The following is a 17,520-nucleotide window of genomic DNA, read 5'->3' as shown; positions in this document are numbered from 1 at the left end:
GACACCTACTCGTAAATAGACGGTTTATGGTATCAAGCTAAACCGCAATCCTTGTTGTTCAGTTTTTTTGCCTCATAATTCCAGCATTCCAGTAATTCTTCACACTACTACTGATAATATCGATTCACACAACACATACCGTATCATCTATACACAGCCCTCCATTAAACTGCGACAGCCCATCCAAGAAGTGTTTGCTCCACGATGTCAGTCGCCGCTCTTCGGCCAACCCATGCAGCAGGGTGGCAACCTGCTCCTTGCACCGTTTCCACTTCTCCCTTGAGCCACACCTCTTTTGGTCCTAACCCTGCTTCTGGCTACAATCAGCCGTACGTCCGATCTCACGGGGTCACCTACGGTCATCCAGATGACGACTGCATCACCAACACCAACAGGAACAACAGAGTAGAAGGAGATGGGTACGAAAAGCAGTATGGTCCAGGAGCCAGTATCTCTACTAAAATCAATGTATTCAATATTGAAAGATATTTAAGGAATGTCACCAAAAATAATCCAGATGCATGGAAAGATCCTAATATCCGTAACCAAGTTTCTCAAGCTATATCCATCGATCTAAACTCTAAAGAACCTATTTTGGAAACTCCCTCTTTCAAAATTGATTTACCAAGTGTAGAATCAAAAGTTTATCATGATACCAGATCGGAAATTGAACATATGATCAAAAGTTGTATAAGGGACTATCAAAAGAGTCAAGACACGAAATATATCATGAGAGCTGATCAATTTTCAAGAAAAGAGATATCAAGTAAGAAATCGTTAGTGGAAAGTTGGTTGAAAGGTGAAAAGGTATTTGATAAACCTGTTAAAACCCAATTGAATTTGATGAATATGGATAAATTCTTGAACAGACATAAAGATCTTTCGTCGGATAAATCTTATAGAGAGAAAATACAAGGTTTCTTACTTGGACAAGAAGCTAGTGTTGAACTTTCTTATGAAGATAGTGAGCGATTATCGGATGGATTGCATTACGAGAATAAGGTCGTTTCGGGTATATCGAAAGATCAAGGTAAAGATGGGGTTAGGGAGTGGCAAAGAGAGAAAATGAGGAGGATAGATAAACTCACGAGGGATTGGTATAAATCCTCTGGGATAAGTGACGAACAATGGCAAACTGAGATGGAGAGTATGGAGAAGGATCTGAGAGCAAAAGGGAAACTTGGTGGTTCTTCATCTGGAACGACTGATCAGTCGAGTCCAAGAAGTGGCGATGGTGAAGGCGATAGAACCAAGACATCCTTGAGTATACTTAACTTGGATACGTTTTTGGAAAATTATTCTGAACTAGCTAAGGATGCCAGAATTCAAGAAGTGGTGAAGCGGACATTGAAAGGTGAACAGATCCCAATTTCCTTTGGGTCCGAATCGATCGCTACCGAGTTGAACGAAGCTACCAGACAGAGTTCGGAGGTACTTTCGATATTCAAAGAGAGCGAAGATAAAGATGGTATGAAGAGTTGGCAAAAGGAAAGAATGGGTAAGATAGGTAAGATGTTAGCGAAGTGGGAGGAGAAGTCAGGCAAGAGTATAAAAGAATGGGGTGAAAGTGGCAGTGGGAGTCAGAGTGGGGATTCTTCTTCAGAGTCTTCAAGAGGAGGTTCTTCTTCTTCTTCGTGAGCGATGTCCTCACTCCTGTATATTAGGTAGAACGCAGCTGATGTGGCAATGCATTTCGTTTTTTTTCGTACCGATGGATTTCCAATATCCACCATTGCTCATTGACGAAATGCATTGCATGATACCCTCCAATTGAAACACCGCATCGCGGAATGGCAGCGTCCAAGCTTCAATAGACAAATCAGATCTCAGCGAAACTGAATTAACGCGGTACAACCTCCCCGAATTACTGAGCTGCTATACCGATCCCAATCGTTCTGGAAGTTCTTCAGAGGTACAATCATTTCTATACAAATGTCTACCCCCAAATCACCCCAAGGTGAAAAAGATGTACGAAGTGATCAGTCAGACTGACGAGACCCAAAAGCTCAACTTACCTTCCAAACTTTCCAAAACGCTCGGCTCTGTTCAGGACAAAACAACAAAAGAATTAAGTTCGTTGAATGAGGACGAAAATTCGATAAAGACTTGGAAACATTTCCAAGACCTAAGGAGTAAAGCAGCGTTACATAATTGGAAATATTCACATAAAAGCGATGATCGTACACCCCTTGGTAAGTCAACTACATCCGTACCGGGAATACATCGAAGACCTATATCGGATGCGACGCGGACAGCAGAAAGTTTCGATAAGTCCAGAATCGATCAGATCGACCGATTCGTTTCAGACGATAGTACCAGTGCGGGACAGGTCGATGATAAACAGTGGTGGATCATGGATCAGTCTCTGAGGTCAAGATATGGGTATGGTAAGCATGGGATGAAAGTCGACAAGGAAGATCAATTGAGAAGTAAGAGGAGTTGGGATGGAGTAGAGTCAAGTGGTAGTTATCTGGATCTCCTCAATAGGACGTATCGTACTGGGAGTAGTATCAGTAGCAGTGGTGGAAGTGATCCCTCAACGACGGGAACACCGTTAGTATCCGCGTCGGCTTGATCAATCAACCTTGCATCAGTATATCATCAATGCCAACGTTAGTCCGCAGTCAGAGCGATGAACATGCAGTGCAGAATACTATGTTCATGTTGTATCTATAATGCAGAGTATCGTATATAAAACTGTGAATATTGTACCTTACTTTAAGCTTCGTCCTTTCCTCCCTCTCGAGCATCTCGTTCATGACTAACAGGATCTAACCTTCTTTTAAGCATCCTCAACTACTACGTACATCTAAAGCCCCTCTGTGAGCTTTTCAACAGGCAAGCCCTCCCATGAGATATTGTACACCTTGTCGAACAAGGGATATGCACCAAGTCTATCTCGAGCTTTGAGGAAGATGTGGACGTCTTTAGCCTGATAAGGAGCGAAAGAGCATCAGTCTGTTGGTCAATCGTCTGCCAGATTCGTTACGTACAGTATGAATACCTTGCAATTCTATATTGTATCATCCGTCAGCTCATCGATCTCTCTTCTGCATGAAGGCGTTGAACAACTCACTCTGACCATTCAACATATCCCTCTCCAGCTCATCGAAAGGCTAATCCATCCCAAACCATCAATCCCAATGGCAGGAGGAGCAAGAGGACTCAAGTACATACCTTCTTCTGTCTGACGAACGCTTCAGCACATTTCCTATTCCTACCGCCGAGACCTGGTCGTGAAACAGAATTTTCAGCTTGCTAGCGATGTTTCTCGATAGTGACGCAGCTCACAAGAGGTGATCACGTCTGCTACACCTGCACTTTCTTGTAAGAACGATTCCTCCTTGACGTCATTGAAGAACTCTTGGCAGAAATGTTTCATCTCGAGCAAACCGATTCGCATGATAGCGGCTATCAAGGAACTCAAGTCAGTCAAGATATTCGATGTAAGACCCATAAGATAATATACAAACTTACCCTTTGAGTTGTTTCCATATTCCAATCCGTCAATGAACCCAGCAGCTACAGCGACTATGTTCTTGAGCGCACCACAGAGCGAGACACCGGCGACCTGTACAAACTTTGTGAGCAGGAGAGCAAGAATATCTGAACACAAGTCTGCAACTCACATCATCGATAAGCTGAACTTTGAAATGAGGTGTTTCTTGAGCAGCGGCACCATGACGAGATCAGCTTCCTCCGTTTCTAGCAAGGCATTGCAGATTGTACGTCTTACTCACGGAAAAGCTTCTGCCACATCTGACCTTCCCCTTCAGTTCTATAACCAACGGTAGTCTCGGAGAATCTATCGATAGCAACCTCATTCGCGATGTTGGCACCACTCAGAGCAGAAGTAGAGATGCCCAATCGATCTTGAATGACGTCGGCGAATACGTGGATGTCGGAGCCCTCTACTCCTACTCCCTGTGACGAGATGAAGATTAGTGGCTGGGAGGTTGACGTTCTCGGGTGTACGATGGTAATCGCATGAGTCAGAAGACAGAGCAGGCGAAGGAAGAAGAGGCAAGGAAAGTCAAGAGGGGGGTTTTTGCGAAACGTGACGGAGCGAAAATACAAGAAAAAACCGAGACTTTTCGTCATCCCCTACGCAAGTCGATCGATGTCGACGGCTCACCTTGATGAGGGAAATAGCCTTGGCATTCTTCTCTACCTTGCCTTCTAGTTGATCCAAGCACTTGTGAAGGACTACAATCAGAGAGCAGCGTCAGAAAAATCCATCATGGACCATCGGAGAATCGAGGAGCTGGGACAGCAAGGAAGCTGCAACTTACACTGATGAGGCATGACAAAGACCAATGCTGTAGCACCTTTGACTGCCTCCAGGAGGTCCGGAACAGCCACTATATTCTCAGAGAATTTGACATCCGGTAAATACTTCTTGTTCTCATGGTCGGTATTGATGATCTCAGTGAGTTTACGACCTTCGTACTGCAAATGTAATTGAATCAGCTCAGCTGTCTCCAAGAAATAAAGAAGAGGGAAGATATCGTTGTGAGCTCACGTCCTCTTCAAAGACCCACATGGGCACTCTGGAATCATCAAATACATCCGAATGCTTCTTCACGTTATTTCCAGCAAGTTTGGCTATGGCTGATCCCCTATTTCCATTTTGTATCAGCTAGCATGTTCATCCCTAAGTGCAATGACCACCGGTATAGCTGAGAGAACATACCAGTTGCCAGAACCGATGATAGCTACTCTTTCTTTGCCCATTGTGAACGATGATATACTAAATCGACGGAACGATGATGTCCTGTGGAGGCAAGTGCAGTTGAAAGTGATGGATGAGAGTATGGTCGAGCGGTATGCTCTGAGAGAGTTGACGAGTAGAGACGAGATGATGGGCGAGATATATCAAAGTTGATCAAGAGATAAAGGGATACCTAAGCGATTCACACAGGGTATGAGGATGGGTACTCTGTTGTCGACTTTTGGGAGGATTTGCGATAACAGATTGATGTCATTCAACTTTTGGGGGAAGAAGGAACCGCTTAGATCGGCTACGGCACTTGTACTTTCTCATGGTACTACCCTACTACCGAATACCCATTCTCTGGAATAAATCAAGGGAGAGAGAGAACAGCATAGGTGTCACCTACGAATGTGTGAATTGCATACCAATGGTGTTCTCCAATTCTCAGCGAATCCTATCAACAGTCTTGACCCCATACAACGGGAGAACACCATAGATATCTCTGAATTTCAACGACATTGTTACAGAAAAAATCCTATAATGTTCTTCAAACTGGCATACCTACATCCATACACGCACAACTCGTTCTCTCTCGTTCATACGGTCACCGTAGTACCTCAAAGGACCAAGCTGAGAATCATCTAATGCATTCCTTGGCAATATAGTAGGACGAAGACTCGGCACCGCACGGTGTATCTATTTGTATGCAAAGGTAAACGGCACAGTCGCTCGAATGGGTCCAAAGCACAAATGAAAGACATCTTATATACATCACCGGTTCATCGTTGTGGTCATCAACCCTCATTATACTATATCTGTATATACACTCTATGAACATAACACCTCAGTTTAAGCCTTCTTACCCGAGTCTTCCTTCAACGATACGATCCTATTCAATACGATCTTATCACCCTCTTTCTTACCAGGTTTGATCGAGGCTTCCTCATCCAAACAACCAATCTTACTTTCTCTATCTACAGCAAAGTAGGCTAATCTCATACCTTGGAATCTGATATTCTCCATACCGACCAATTGCTCGGCTGTAGCGACGGGTTCATCTTCCATATGTTTGGCCGCCTCACTACCTTCAAGCGGTTTGTGTTCGTTGGGGTTTGTTGGTGCAGAATCAGCTTGAGCCTTCTTCGTCCTTTCTTCACTCTCCTTCCTGGCATCTAATATAGCTTTCTTGGCCAATTCGTAGAAAGCAGGTTCTATAACCGCGTTCTTGTATACTTCCAACGAATCCGGGTCAACGTCAGATTCGAAATCTGCAGGTGGCGGATCAGACTTGAATAACGGCTTGAAGTACCGAACTTCTTCAACCTTGATGGATTCAGGAACATTGACCCATTGAATATACGCTTTAGCCTTCTTCACGTTGCCTCCATCCTCCAATCTGCATCTGATCTCGGTAACTTGACCTGTGACTGGATCCTTGGTGTAGGAAGTGCATGTGACGGGATAAGGCGCTTTGAATAATCCAACGGATTTTCCAGGTGCCAGCCTGAAATAATCGGGTGAATCAACTTCTCTGAAATCTTCGGCATCGATATATACCTCCTTCGTAAATGACGTCTCGACGGTACCCATAGATGGTACTTTAGGATGCAATGGTACCTGAACAGGTACTCGATAATCGTCAGGGACGTTTTCAATGATGAGTTTGACAGGATTGAGGACCATCATCAATCGTGGTGCTGATTCCTCCAAGTACGATCGGATAGATGACTCGAACCTCTTGATTTCAGTTACAGACTCGGATGTGGTCACTCCTAATTCCGATACAAACGATAACAATGCTCCGGGAGGTATACCACGTCTTCGTAAGGCGATAATGGTATAAAGACGAGGATCATCCCAATCTTTCACCAGTTTCTTGGTGACCAATTTGGCAATCTTTCGCTTGGAGAGGAAAGTCCCCTGCAAGTTGAGACGAGCGAACTCGTACTGTCTAGCCTTGTATACTTCTAAAGCATCGCAAAGCCATTCGTAAGATTCTCGAGCGGGGATGAATTCGACGGTACAAAGGGAGTGGGAAATGTTCTCTATACTATCACAAAGACAGTGTGTGAAGTCGTAGGTGGGGTAGATTTCTACCAATACTTATCAGTATGGCTAAGCTACCGAGTCAATAAAGTATCGGCACAACTCACTCCACTTGTCACCAGTCCTATGATGAGGAGCCAGTTTGACTCTATAAGCCACCATATCCCACATGTAGGGATTACCACTCGTCAGATCCATCTTCATTCTCAGCGCAGCACCTTGTTCGGGGTATTCCCCGTTCTTCATCCTCTCGAATTCTCTCAATGATTCTTCTACAGGTCTTTCACGATGTTCACACGGTACTGGATGACCCTTACCCATACCTCTGTCTTCCTTCATTTTTTCAGCTATGTTGACACTCAAGAGGTCAGCTCTATGCATAACATGATACGTGTAGTTAACTCACCACTACATGTACAGACGTATGCTTTACCCCTTCTGGTCAATTCTACTGCCCACTTATATAGCTGGTCAAAGTTGTCGCTGGAATATGTGATCTTCCACGGTTCGAATCCCAGCCATCGGACGGTTTCTAAGATAGATTGGAAGAATCTACCTTCTTCAGCTTCAGGATTGGTATCGTCGAAACTAATCCACGAAATCAGCATCGATAGTTGCGTCAGGATCTTAAAAGCTTACCGTAAGTACGTTCGACCACCATGGAATTTGGCATATCCAAAGTCAATCATGATAGCCTTTACATGTCCTAAATACAGATGGTAGAGGAAGTCAGCTAAACTTCGAAATATAACATAAAAAATCCCACTGACCGATATGCAGGTATCCATTGGGTTCAGGTGGGAAACGGGTATATACCATTCCTTTGGTGAATTCCAGATGTTGTTCTTTCAATTTAGGATTGATTTGAGGGTTCTCCCCTGGCTTATGGAAATCTGATAAGAAACCTTCTTTGAAGATGTTAGTTGGGATGACAGGAGTAGTGGATGATGAAGCTTCAGCTGAAGCAGGTGTTTCTACAGCTTTGGGTTTAGGCGCAGGTTTTGATTTGGCTGAAGCTGCCGCTTGGGCTTTGGCAGCTGCCTGAGCGGATCCTTTGGTACCGAACAAATCGGTGAAGATGGTTTCTAAAGATGATTTGACTTCTCCTGCATTTGCCCATCTGAGTATAAACATGATCATTAGCTACTCTGTCACAGGGAAAGAGGAACGGTTGTTGCCAGCTGATATGAGATAGGTATAAACTCACTTCAAATCAGATGTACCACTTCTTATACCACCTAATACAGCTCCGAGACTTGCCCAATTCTCAGGTGGTGAAGGAAGAGAAGATACGTATGATTTGAGTAGCTCAGGCAGCTGAGCGGCCGTTATCTCGATTCCTACGAGTCCGATGAGCTAACGCTCCTAGGGATGCTGTGGTCCGAGCTCCGAGCTAAGAGACTTACCAACACCACAAGCCTTATTAAATTCATCCTCATTTATAGGTGTACCGGGTGGATTACCTTCTGTATACTTGACAGCAGCTAAAAACAGATGTTGAGCTGGAATTTCCGGACCCCTTCAAGAATAAACCCACCAGCGACTTGATCTGTTGACTTTATATCCCCACTCTCAATCTTCTTCACTATGAAACCCTTCTCCGCTGGCCCTAGTTTCCCTCCAGATGCAGAAAGCTTTACCAGAGCGCTCGCAGTTTTCTCGTCGTACCTCTTATCCGTCAACTGGAACTCATCGATGAGAGACTTGAAAGCTACACCGGATTTGGGTTGTCTGACTAATTCGGTTGCTGATTTTTCGGCTAATCCCAACGACTGAAACAAGGAGATCAGGGAGGCGTTCTCAGGTGATTTGGGGTCGAATTTGGGGGGCATGATGGATCCAAGATGCCTATAGTCTGTGAGATGGATGACAGAGAGGAAGCCGGGGACGTGAGCAGGAGAAAGGAATGTGAAGATGATTCAGTTCAACCAAATCAACCAAATTATCAACTTTATCTTTCAGATAACCTGACACCATCATTCCACGTGGTCACTATCATTCTGCCCAATGCGGAAACTAGTCCACGTCATTCTTTGCACTCACTCTGAATAAACATCCTCTTTCTACTTCATTCATTTCGCCATCATTCCGCACATTCCCTCGGCACATCCTCATCTGACCAAGGACCCCCTACAACCTCTAAGCTCGGCTTCGAGATGAGAAGCAAGAGATCAAGAAGATCGTACTCATTGCCATCCGACTCATCACCTCCGGAGACCCAATTCATCTCCCAGGAAGACGATGCCGACAACTTGTGGGAGGTATCAGAAATATTGGATGAAAGAGGACCACCCAAGACGGGAGACTATCTGGTACAGTGGAAAGGGAAAGATCCTGATACTGGGAAGCCCTGGACACCTTCTTGGACGAAGAAAAAGGATTGTACAACGGATCTAGTACGTGAATGGAAGGCCAAGAGAGCCAATAGGGAAGCACAGGAGAGTAAGATGAAAGAAGAGAAATCGGGAAACAAGAAGAGGAAGATGGACCATAAGAAGGAAGGCGAACCTTCAGTGACATTCGAACTGAATTGTGAGCTATATCCATCTCCTTACTGTAGGTTCAGTCGAATTGATTTTTAGCAGCTCGTAGTAGTAGAAGCCGAACCAGGTCTACTCCTGCACGAAGTCCTCTCAAGTCAACCAATGCTCAAATCAATAGGATCAATTCGGATACTTCTGCTCTCACCGCCCTTTCTTCTGAATTGACCTCTCTACCTACAACACCCAGTAGATCTACTGGAAACGTAAATCGTTCAATTGCGGTTGATATCCCTCCCAAAGAACCTGCAGATGATCACGCGGTAGTTTCTCACCGCAGAACTCGGTCTGCGAATTCCCAAACGACTGTCGAGAATCATACGTCATCGGACGAGGGTACTGCCGGTCCTGGTCCTTCTACGGCTGCTAGTCGGTCTCGACGAACGCTACGGGGATCATCGTCCAGAAGGCGTACCCGCATACAGGTATCCACTGCACCTCACGACAACCGTAGCACGGCTCTTCAGCCAAGTCAGGCACCTGCCTCGGACGGTGGCTTGGGCTCCATCAACCAATCTCAATTAGATCCTATCCAACAATTCTCTTCTCCTAGATCATCGACTAGAACATTCAACGAGCGAGAGCGATCTGGCGCTTCGATTCACGCGGACGATACGGAACCCGAACCTGACGGAGTTCGAGTGGTTCTAAGATCACATAAGACTATACGAAGGGACGGTGAAGAAGGGGTACGATTGGACGCAGACAGTTCGGATGACGTTACGGCGTCGGCTAAGGACGGGTCACCTGAGCCAAGTATACATGATGAGGACTTGGACGATCTGGATTCAAATGCTGGAGAAGGGGTAGGAGGCGATAGACCTGAGAAAACGGATGTGGATAAGTCTCAATGTAGGTGTGTCTCCGCAAATGAATGATCAGGCTAACCACCCTACAGTAATCGACAACGATCAATCCGCTCCAATCGACAATCCCCCAGACACAGCCCCTCCCGCAGAGCCATTCATACACCCCGATACCCTTGCGTTAGAAGAGGCTCAACGATTTATAGTAAAATTGCGAGCTGAGTTGGAGCAAACTTCCAAAGCTCAATCTCATCCCGATACTCTGGCCCTCATCGAAGCCAGATCGAGAATAGCTGAATTGGAACTCCAACTCCAGTCACATCTTTCACAGCCATCACACCCACAGCATCCCACTCAACCCATCCCTGACCCTCGCGTGGCCGAATTGGAAGTCGAGGTCGAACGATTGAACCAAAGTAAACAAGCGCTTATGGAAGATACACAGTTTTTAAGAAAACAATATGCGGAAGCTTCGAATCGAGCTGTCACAGAATGCCAATTAAGTGCGAAATATCAGGCTCAAATCAAAACCCTCAAATCACAATTGTCAGTTGGCTTAATACAACAAAAACTACACTTCGAGACCATGCAAAATACGAGGGAGAAAGAAATTGATAGATTGCGTTCTCAGTTGAAGATGCTGTTGAGTCAATCTAGAAGAACCGATGATGATGTTAGGCAAAGAGCTGCTGCTTATACCGCCACCAAGAGAGAGTACGAGGAATTATCGAGACAATTTGTCGCTAGGGGTAGAGAGATTGATAGCCTGACGAAGAAGGTGAAGACAATGTCTGAAAGGAATGAAGAGCTTGTAGATCAATTGGAGGTGATCAGAGCGATGAAAATGGGTGTGATACCTGATGCAGACGGGAATGGGGATGAGGATGAAGATGATCAGGAAACGTATTCTTCCGACGAATATGATGATCCCAGACCAAAAGCTGAAACTGGAAGTAAATCAAGGAGAATCGATGCGTCGCCAGACCAACGCGATGTCTTCCAAGCTTCCCCTTCGGCGAGAGAAAGTACCACGGCTCCAACATCTGGCTACGCTTGTGCGTGGAGGGACGGTGATAGAGTCTGTCGAGTAGTCTCTGAGACCGTGGAGGTAAGTTTATAAAATCGATATAGAGTATAGATCGTGAATGCTGACTCTCCGATATATAGCAACTCAACGATCATGGAGTGGCTCATCATGTAGAGCAAATCAGAGATCGATAAAATAGGATGAGATGAGCCCGAGAACAGATGTGAAGTTCTCAGACGGTTTTCGGTAGTAGTGTCTTTTGGGAATTTCGAAGAGATACCTGTATTCCATCAGTATCATCAGCCTCCCACAATCATGTGTTGTACTGTATGATCAATAGCCAAACCTCACCATGTCAAGAGAAACAAATGTAGGCACGAACAATATGCATTAAAAGAAGTCATCACGTACTGCTTGATCCATGTGCAATAGATAGCTAGATTGGTGATGACGGAATGTGCGAGATTCGACGAGGTGGAGGTGGTTCGATGTGCTCCGCTCGACAACAACATGACTCTACTGTTCGATGGGTCATACTTATCTCACGAGCGATACATAACATAAACTATCGATCGCTGACCAAAGACCGTTCAGAGGTTACGACTGCTCGCATCAAGATGTCTTACCTATTTCCACCCGATAAATCCCTCCTTTACCCACAATTTGAGACCTATAAACTCCAGTCCCTAGACTCCGATAACGACTTATTGGAATACCCCTTACCTGAGCCTGGCTCAACGCAGAGTAGGGTAGGGTACAATACCTCTTCGTATCTCAGCTTCAAAGAAGTCAGGAATAGAATTGGATGGGATCATCTTTCGGTGAATGCAGATGGTGTGGGAGTGTATGTAGACAAAGATTGGGGGGTTGTAGGCTTCATCGTTGGTGTGAGCGGGGTTCTCATTCGTCGCACATCGGCATCGTGAAGCTTCCTGCACACTATTCGAGAGGATATACTGACTTGAACTTTGGGTTTCTTCTTGACGAATAGGACGATTTGCAACCGACATTCTCCAAGCTCGCTTCCTTACCACTTCCAATCTCATCTGGCGAACAGCAATCCGAATTCCCATCTGTGTCACCTTTGACCCCGACGACATGGGCAGTATCGTCAGGTTCAGGGTCATTATACGTACTGGAGACTACCTCACCTGACGAGGCAGGCTCTTTACAAGGCCAGTTCATCGCTAAATACGACCTCCCTTCTTCCAACCTTAACCTTGACTCAAACGAACCATCGCCATTCCTCCTCCGTGCATCACATACAATATCGACCGAACAAGTGAGCTTGCTAATAACAAGATCGATAAAGGCGAACGAAGGCAAGAAGACGATAAAGTCATCACAGTTGACGACATTCGAACTAATCGAAATTGCCCTCGACCCATCTGCTCACAATGCGGTAGACGAACAAGAGGAAGTTGAGAAATTAAGGGTGAATTGGAAGTTAAGCAGTGACGATCTACCTATTCATTGTCATTACTCTACGGAGCATAGTGGATGGATCGTACTGTCTCCCGAAGAGTATAAGCTGCCTTCGAAGGAAGATAGTGGGGAAGAGGAAAGTAAGGAAGATAAGGAGAAGAGGGAGAGAGAAGCGAAAATCGCAAAACTTGGTTTAGGTGCTTCTATACCTCCTTCACTTGTCACTTCCGAAATTGAAGAGAAGATGGAAGTAGAAAATCATGAGGAAGAAAAGGTATATCCATACCAGTGGACGCAGGATTCAGAAAGCCTGAATATTATCATCCCACTTCCCAAATCGGTAACTCGTCAAGATATCAAATTGGACCTTACTTCCACCTCACTCTCGTTCTCTCTCTCACTTACTTCCGATATATCACCTCAACTCGATCAATTCGTCAAAAAGCAAACTCGAGCCTTATGGACCAACATCGATCCGGAATCATCCACATGGAGCTATGATCCATCAAAATCTCAAGTCGAGATTGACCTATCAAAGGTAGACCATAATGTCAGATGGCCAACGGTATTCTCATACGATGACGAGGAAGAAGAGGAAGTGCCGGAGACACTATCAGAAGCGACTTTGGCAGCCGTAAGGGAATCTTTCAACTCTATTAAAACTAGATCAGAAGGTGAAGGTGATCCACCAAGTTCGCATCCTGCTATGCCAGCTTTGTTGAGGGAAGAGATGGATTTCGATCTTGATGACGATGAAGATCCTTTGACGGAGAATCAAGGATCGTTCGATGAGACTGGTAAGATCGGCAAAGAAGTTTTCATTGGTTTTATCCAGCAACAAGATCATACTGAGGAATCAAACAAAATCAAATTGGATTGGTCCAAAACTACAACATCAGTCTTATCTACACCATTATCCAATGAAGAATATGGAATAATAATCAAATCCGCCGTAGATGGATTATTATATTCCCCTCAGTCACAGTCGCAAACACCGGAAGACATGACGAGAAAACCTTGGAAACACCTATCGACCAATCCTGCTTTAGCCTTTGTCTTATCAAGTAAGAGGGATCTAAGATTGATTAAGCACTTTACTACCACAACTATCTCTTCACAGGAAGTTCATCCTCATGAACATGCCGAACCTACTTCACCTTCATCATCCAAACGACTAAAGACCTCTTCGGCTTCGGGGGGAGGATCGAGAACGACAGTGCTGGCGTTCGATTCGGGAAGCTCGGTAGGACAAGGTAATCTATATGTGTACTACCCCCCTGCGGTTGGAGATAGAAATACAGCTAAACAGGGTGTCATACCTGTCAGTGGAGGTGAAAAAGGTGCGCTGTTAGGCGTTGGTCATGTCAAAGTGAGAGGAAAAAATTTGGTGGTAGTCCTGACAGAGAAGAGTTTGGTGATCGTTAAAAATGTCATATGATGTTGGCAAGAACATGATGCAGTAATGCTGAATCCTACCAAACTAAAGGCTCTTGTATGATGACGCAATGCAATGGCTGTCTGTACGATGGATGCTTCAGAAGATTATTAGTTGTCTATACAAGAGATATATGTGTTATACTGATATCATTGCATAAGATCATCGTATAAACTGATTCACTATTGAGTAAAACTTTACATCCGAAAAATACCTTTGAATTACACAAATAGATATTATACTTGTTTCCGTATTCTATCCTATTCTATTGAGCACATAACCTATTAACCTACTGATCTTCCGTAAGATGCAATGAGTTGATAGCATCGTGTAGATCGAAATGGAAGAACGGAGTCGATCGATCCACCAGTGGAACGGTCTTTTGCGAATTCTCTGAAGTTCTTCTCCTGGCATAGCTTCCATCCTTGTTTAATGATACTCCATGAACATCTTTTTCGTCAACGTACGAAGCTCTAGATGAAGATGTACCACTTCCACTTCCACCTTGTTGGTTCTGATCGTATTGTCCAGTCTCAATGTCAACCGGTCTATTGTTAATTGGGAATCCATCTTCGTCTCGTTCAGGAACGGGATGAGGTGAAGCTACGTTTTCCAGATTTTCAATTACAGCGGGAGCGACTTCCAATGCGGTTCCCTTTCTGGTATTTCCCTGTCCGAATCCACCGGCAATCAAGGCTCTTCTAATCCAAGGTGACAAAATACCACAGAAGTGGAATTCAACTTTAGCATCTGCCCATTTCTCGACTTCTACTCTGGTATCAATCAGATTTTGTACACCTGTCGTATCGAGGTTTGCTACGGCAGTGAAATCCAAGATGACAGCACGAAGTTTAGGTTTAGTTAGATCGTTCTCTGCTAAGATCGCGGCGTCCTTGGCTTTGGGTCCAGGATCGTTCCATGGTCTATCACCTGCTGAGATACCAGTGAAATCTTTACCTCGTCTAGTATGTTGTTTGACATAGTTGACTATTCGATCGTTGATCAATGAAGCATTGGGGTATAAGAAAGATTCTTCGAATCGGTAGATTACTACACCAGGTGGAGGAGCTTCGACGGGGATATCTTGATGAGCTTCTGAACAGAGGGGTAGATACACATCTCTGGTTTGATGACCGCCTTCAGCAGATTCTGGCTTGATCCTAACTCGACCGAGGAAATGTCCCTTGGGTCTAGCCAATCTGACCAACAACAAAACGATGGAGGTAGCGAGAGACCAGTAAATACCGGATTCGATAGTGTAGAAGACTGACCAGAGGACCGCACCGACAAAGATGATGTATTCCAAAGGTGATACCCTCCAGAAAGCATAAGAATGTTTGGGAGAAGCGACCAAATCTGCTACGGCGTGAATGATCAAGGCTGATAGAGTGGCATTAGGAATCCAGTAGAAAGCAGGGGCAACGGCGTAAAGGGCGACAATAACCACTACACCAGTGGCCAAACCTGCGGCGGGAGTTCGTACACCTGCTTTCGATTTCAAGGCTGATCGAGAGAAGGAACCAGTAGAAGGATAAGCAGAGAAGAGGGTACCGAGGGTGTTGTTCACTCCGATAGCGATCAATTCCTGGTTGGGGTTGATCTTATATCCGTTCAATCGACCGAAAGATTTTGAGATCGAGATGTGCTCCAACAATAAGATGATAGTGGCGACAGGGATGTGAGGACCAATAGCAGCGATGAGTTCACCGGTAATCTCGGGTCTACCGACATGTTGGAGACCCGATGGTACACTACCGACCAAAGCGATTCGGGCAGTCTTGTGGTGGATGTTGATTCGCCATGAGATGATGGTGTAGATGATGATGACGAAAGCGTGTCTGACACAAGAAGCGAAGAATGCAGCTCTGGCATATCTGGGTTTCTTTTGTCCTACCCAGGCCAAACTCCATTTGATGAAGTATAACAAAGCTAGGGAGGTCACTCCAAAGGCAGCATCTAATGAACTGAATCTAAGATTCTTCAAAGTGTTGATGATGACTTTATAAGTTGCGTCCCTGGTGTTGAACCTCTTAGCTAAACCCATCAAAGCTGGAACTTGACCAGCGGCGATGTTAAGGGCTGAACCAGTCATGAATCCCGATACGGCAGGTTGAGGAATGAATTCTACCAACCAGCCGAGCCTCAATAATCCAATTGCCAGGACGATGAAACCACAGATGAACGCTAGAGCGGTTGCGATCACCGGAGCAGAGTAGAGATCGCCATACTCGGATTGGACCTTTGAGATGATGTTACCGGTTTCTAATGACATGACTGCTACAGGACCGATAGAGACATCTTTGGAAGTGGCGAAGAAAGCATAGGTGAGCACACCGATGAAGGAGGAGTAGAGACCGTATTGAGGATCGAGTAAGGCGATTTTGGCATAGGAAAGTGATTGGGGTACCAAGACCATACCAACAGTGATACCGCTACATACATGGAAATCAAATCAGCATGAAGATACATCTATTGAGACAACTTATAACGAGATGACATACGCAACGAGATCACCGAACAACCATGTCAGGTTATACCTTGGAGCCCATTGTAAGAAAGGGAAGAGGGAGAGAAGATAATTCTTCACCTGGTTGTGGCGAAAAGGTATTAGTAATCCATTTTGTGTCGAATCGAAAATTTCAAGGCTGACTCACTCCTGATCTAGCATCTGGGGTTGCACTTTTGGCCCAGCTGAAGACTGAGATGGTTTCAGGTGTGGTATCGGTGTATCCAAAGTAATTCTTCACTTTCGTCTTGAGGTCACGGGATTGATGTTGGGATTCGTGTACTGTCTGCATCTTGGCTAGACGTCTTGATGACGAAGAGGAAGGGGAGGAAGGTGGAGAAGGTTCGTGAATACGAATGAAAGGATGAATGCCTCCTGTTGAATTCGTATTCGTATCGGTGACTGAATTTGGATTTGCTGTCGAAATTGTTTCAGTCCGAGATTGGGAGTGATCTTGTTCTTGATCTACGAATGCAGCTTTCTGTTTTCCTTTATAATTCCAAATCTTGTCGGTACTTATACTTTTCATTCGAAGAGAAAGAGGAGGTTTTGTAGGGTTAAGAAAAGGTACAGTTGATCACGTCTTCGTTGCGTCTTATTCAACAAGGAGGAGAGATCTACGATGTGGTAAATGAACGTTGTAGAGGTAGGGGTGAGACAGAACAGGAACTTTTGCAGAGGATCATTCACCGTACGTTGAACGAAAAGTCAGTAAAAAAGGAGTATTCAACAACAATCGAAAGATGTGATCAGTTAAAAATCTGGAATAGCTCGATACGTCATATTAATTATCTGGAATTACCCCAGATCACTCCACGAGGCTGCCGAGATCGTCCTACCCTTGCATGCACGATGCATCGAGATGTGGAGTATCAGTAGCATCGAATGTTGGAAAGAAATCGATTTAAAACGGTTAAACGATGGTGTAAAAATGAAATAGTAAGTGCAAAAATGAAGACGACTGATCACGCCATACTCATAGTAGCGATATCTGAAAATTATAAATCAAAATCAAAATCGG

The 17,520-nt window shown here is 44.8% G+C and overlaps 6 protein-coding genes across 6 annotated transcripts; 3 read left to right on the top strand and 3 right to left on the bottom strand.

The window, feature by feature from the left end:
- Positions 1 to 204: 204 nt before the first annotated feature.
- On the top strand, positions 205 to 2,575 carry L199_006059 (uncharacterized protein; the record flags this gene model as incomplete). The annotated part of the gene is made up of 2 exons (XM_064891760.1): positions 205 to 1,634; positions 1,798 to 2,575. The coding sequence occupies 2 exons, from the start codon at positions 205 to 207 to the stop codon at positions 2,573 to 2,575; spliced, it is 2,208 nt and encodes a 735-aa protein (XP_064747832.1).
- A 234-nt stretch (positions 2,576 to 2,809) lies between these two features.
- L199_006058 (glycerol-3-phosphate dehydrogenase (NAD(+))) lies at positions 2,810 to 4,734 on the bottom strand (the record flags this gene model as incomplete). The annotated part of the gene is made up of 12 exons (XM_064891759.1): positions 2,810 to 2,932; positions 2,994 to 3,013; positions 3,077 to 3,116; positions 3,178 to 3,230; positions 3,292 to 3,411; positions 3,478 to 3,571; positions 3,630 to 3,664; positions 3,741 to 3,924; positions 4,136 to 4,206; positions 4,293 to 4,449; positions 4,523 to 4,619; positions 4,694 to 4,734. 12 exons carry the CDS (start codon positions 4,732 to 4,734, stop codon positions 2,810 to 2,812), a joined length of 1,035 nt encoding a protein of 344 aa, XP_064747831.1.
- Positions 4,735 to 5,563: 829 nt separating this feature from the next.
- Positions 5,564 to 8,592, bottom strand: L199_006057 (glutamine-tRNA ligase; the record flags this gene model as incomplete). Its single annotated transcript, XM_064891758.1, has 8 exons — positions 5,564 to 6,807; positions 6,868 to 7,107; positions 7,167 to 7,348; positions 7,400 to 7,466; positions 7,531 to 7,880; positions 7,968 to 8,100; positions 8,167 to 8,244; positions 8,298 to 8,592. The coding sequence occupies 8 exons, from the start codon at positions 8,590 to 8,592 to the stop codon at positions 5,564 to 5,566; spliced, it is 2,589 nt and encodes an 862-aa protein (XP_064747830.1).
- A 324-nt stretch (positions 8,593 to 8,916) lies between these two features.
- L199_006056 (uncharacterized protein) lies at positions 8,917 to 11,327 on the top strand (the record flags this gene model as incomplete). Its single annotated transcript, XM_064891757.1, has 4 exons — positions 8,917 to 9,292; positions 9,346 to 10,152; positions 10,199 to 11,214; positions 11,274 to 11,327. 4 exons carry the CDS (start codon positions 8,917 to 8,919, stop codon positions 11,325 to 11,327), a joined length of 2,253 nt encoding a protein of 750 aa, XP_064747829.1.
- Positions 11,328 to 11,750: 423 nt separating this feature from the next.
- On the top strand, positions 11,751 to 13,996 carry L199_006055 (uncharacterized protein; the record flags this gene model as incomplete). Its single annotated transcript, XM_064891756.1, has 2 exons — positions 11,751 to 12,020; positions 12,125 to 13,996. The coding sequence occupies 2 exons, from the start codon at positions 11,751 to 11,753 to the stop codon at positions 13,994 to 13,996; spliced, it is 2,142 nt and encodes a 713-aa protein (XP_064747828.1).
- A 286-nt stretch (positions 13,997 to 14,282) lies between these two features.
- Positions 14,283 to 17,028, bottom strand: L199_006054 (uncharacterized protein; the record flags this gene model as incomplete). The annotated part of the gene is made up of 3 exons (XM_064891755.1): positions 14,283 to 16,425; positions 16,495 to 16,580; positions 16,648 to 17,028. 3 exons carry the CDS (start codon positions 17,026 to 17,028, stop codon positions 14,283 to 14,285), a joined length of 2,610 nt encoding a protein of 869 aa, XP_064747827.1.
- Between the last annotated feature and the right edge of the window lie 492 nt (positions 17,029 to 17,520).

This window comes from Kwoniella botswanensis, chromosome 1 (assembly GCF_036426115.1).
Source record: "Kwoniella botswanensis chromosome 1, complete sequence".
Lineage (NCBI taxonomy): Eukaryota > Fungi > Basidiomycota > Tremellomycetes > Tremellales > Cryptococcaceae > Kwoniella > Kwoniella botswanensis.
This window is presented reverse-complemented; position numbering and strand designations above follow the sequence as displayed.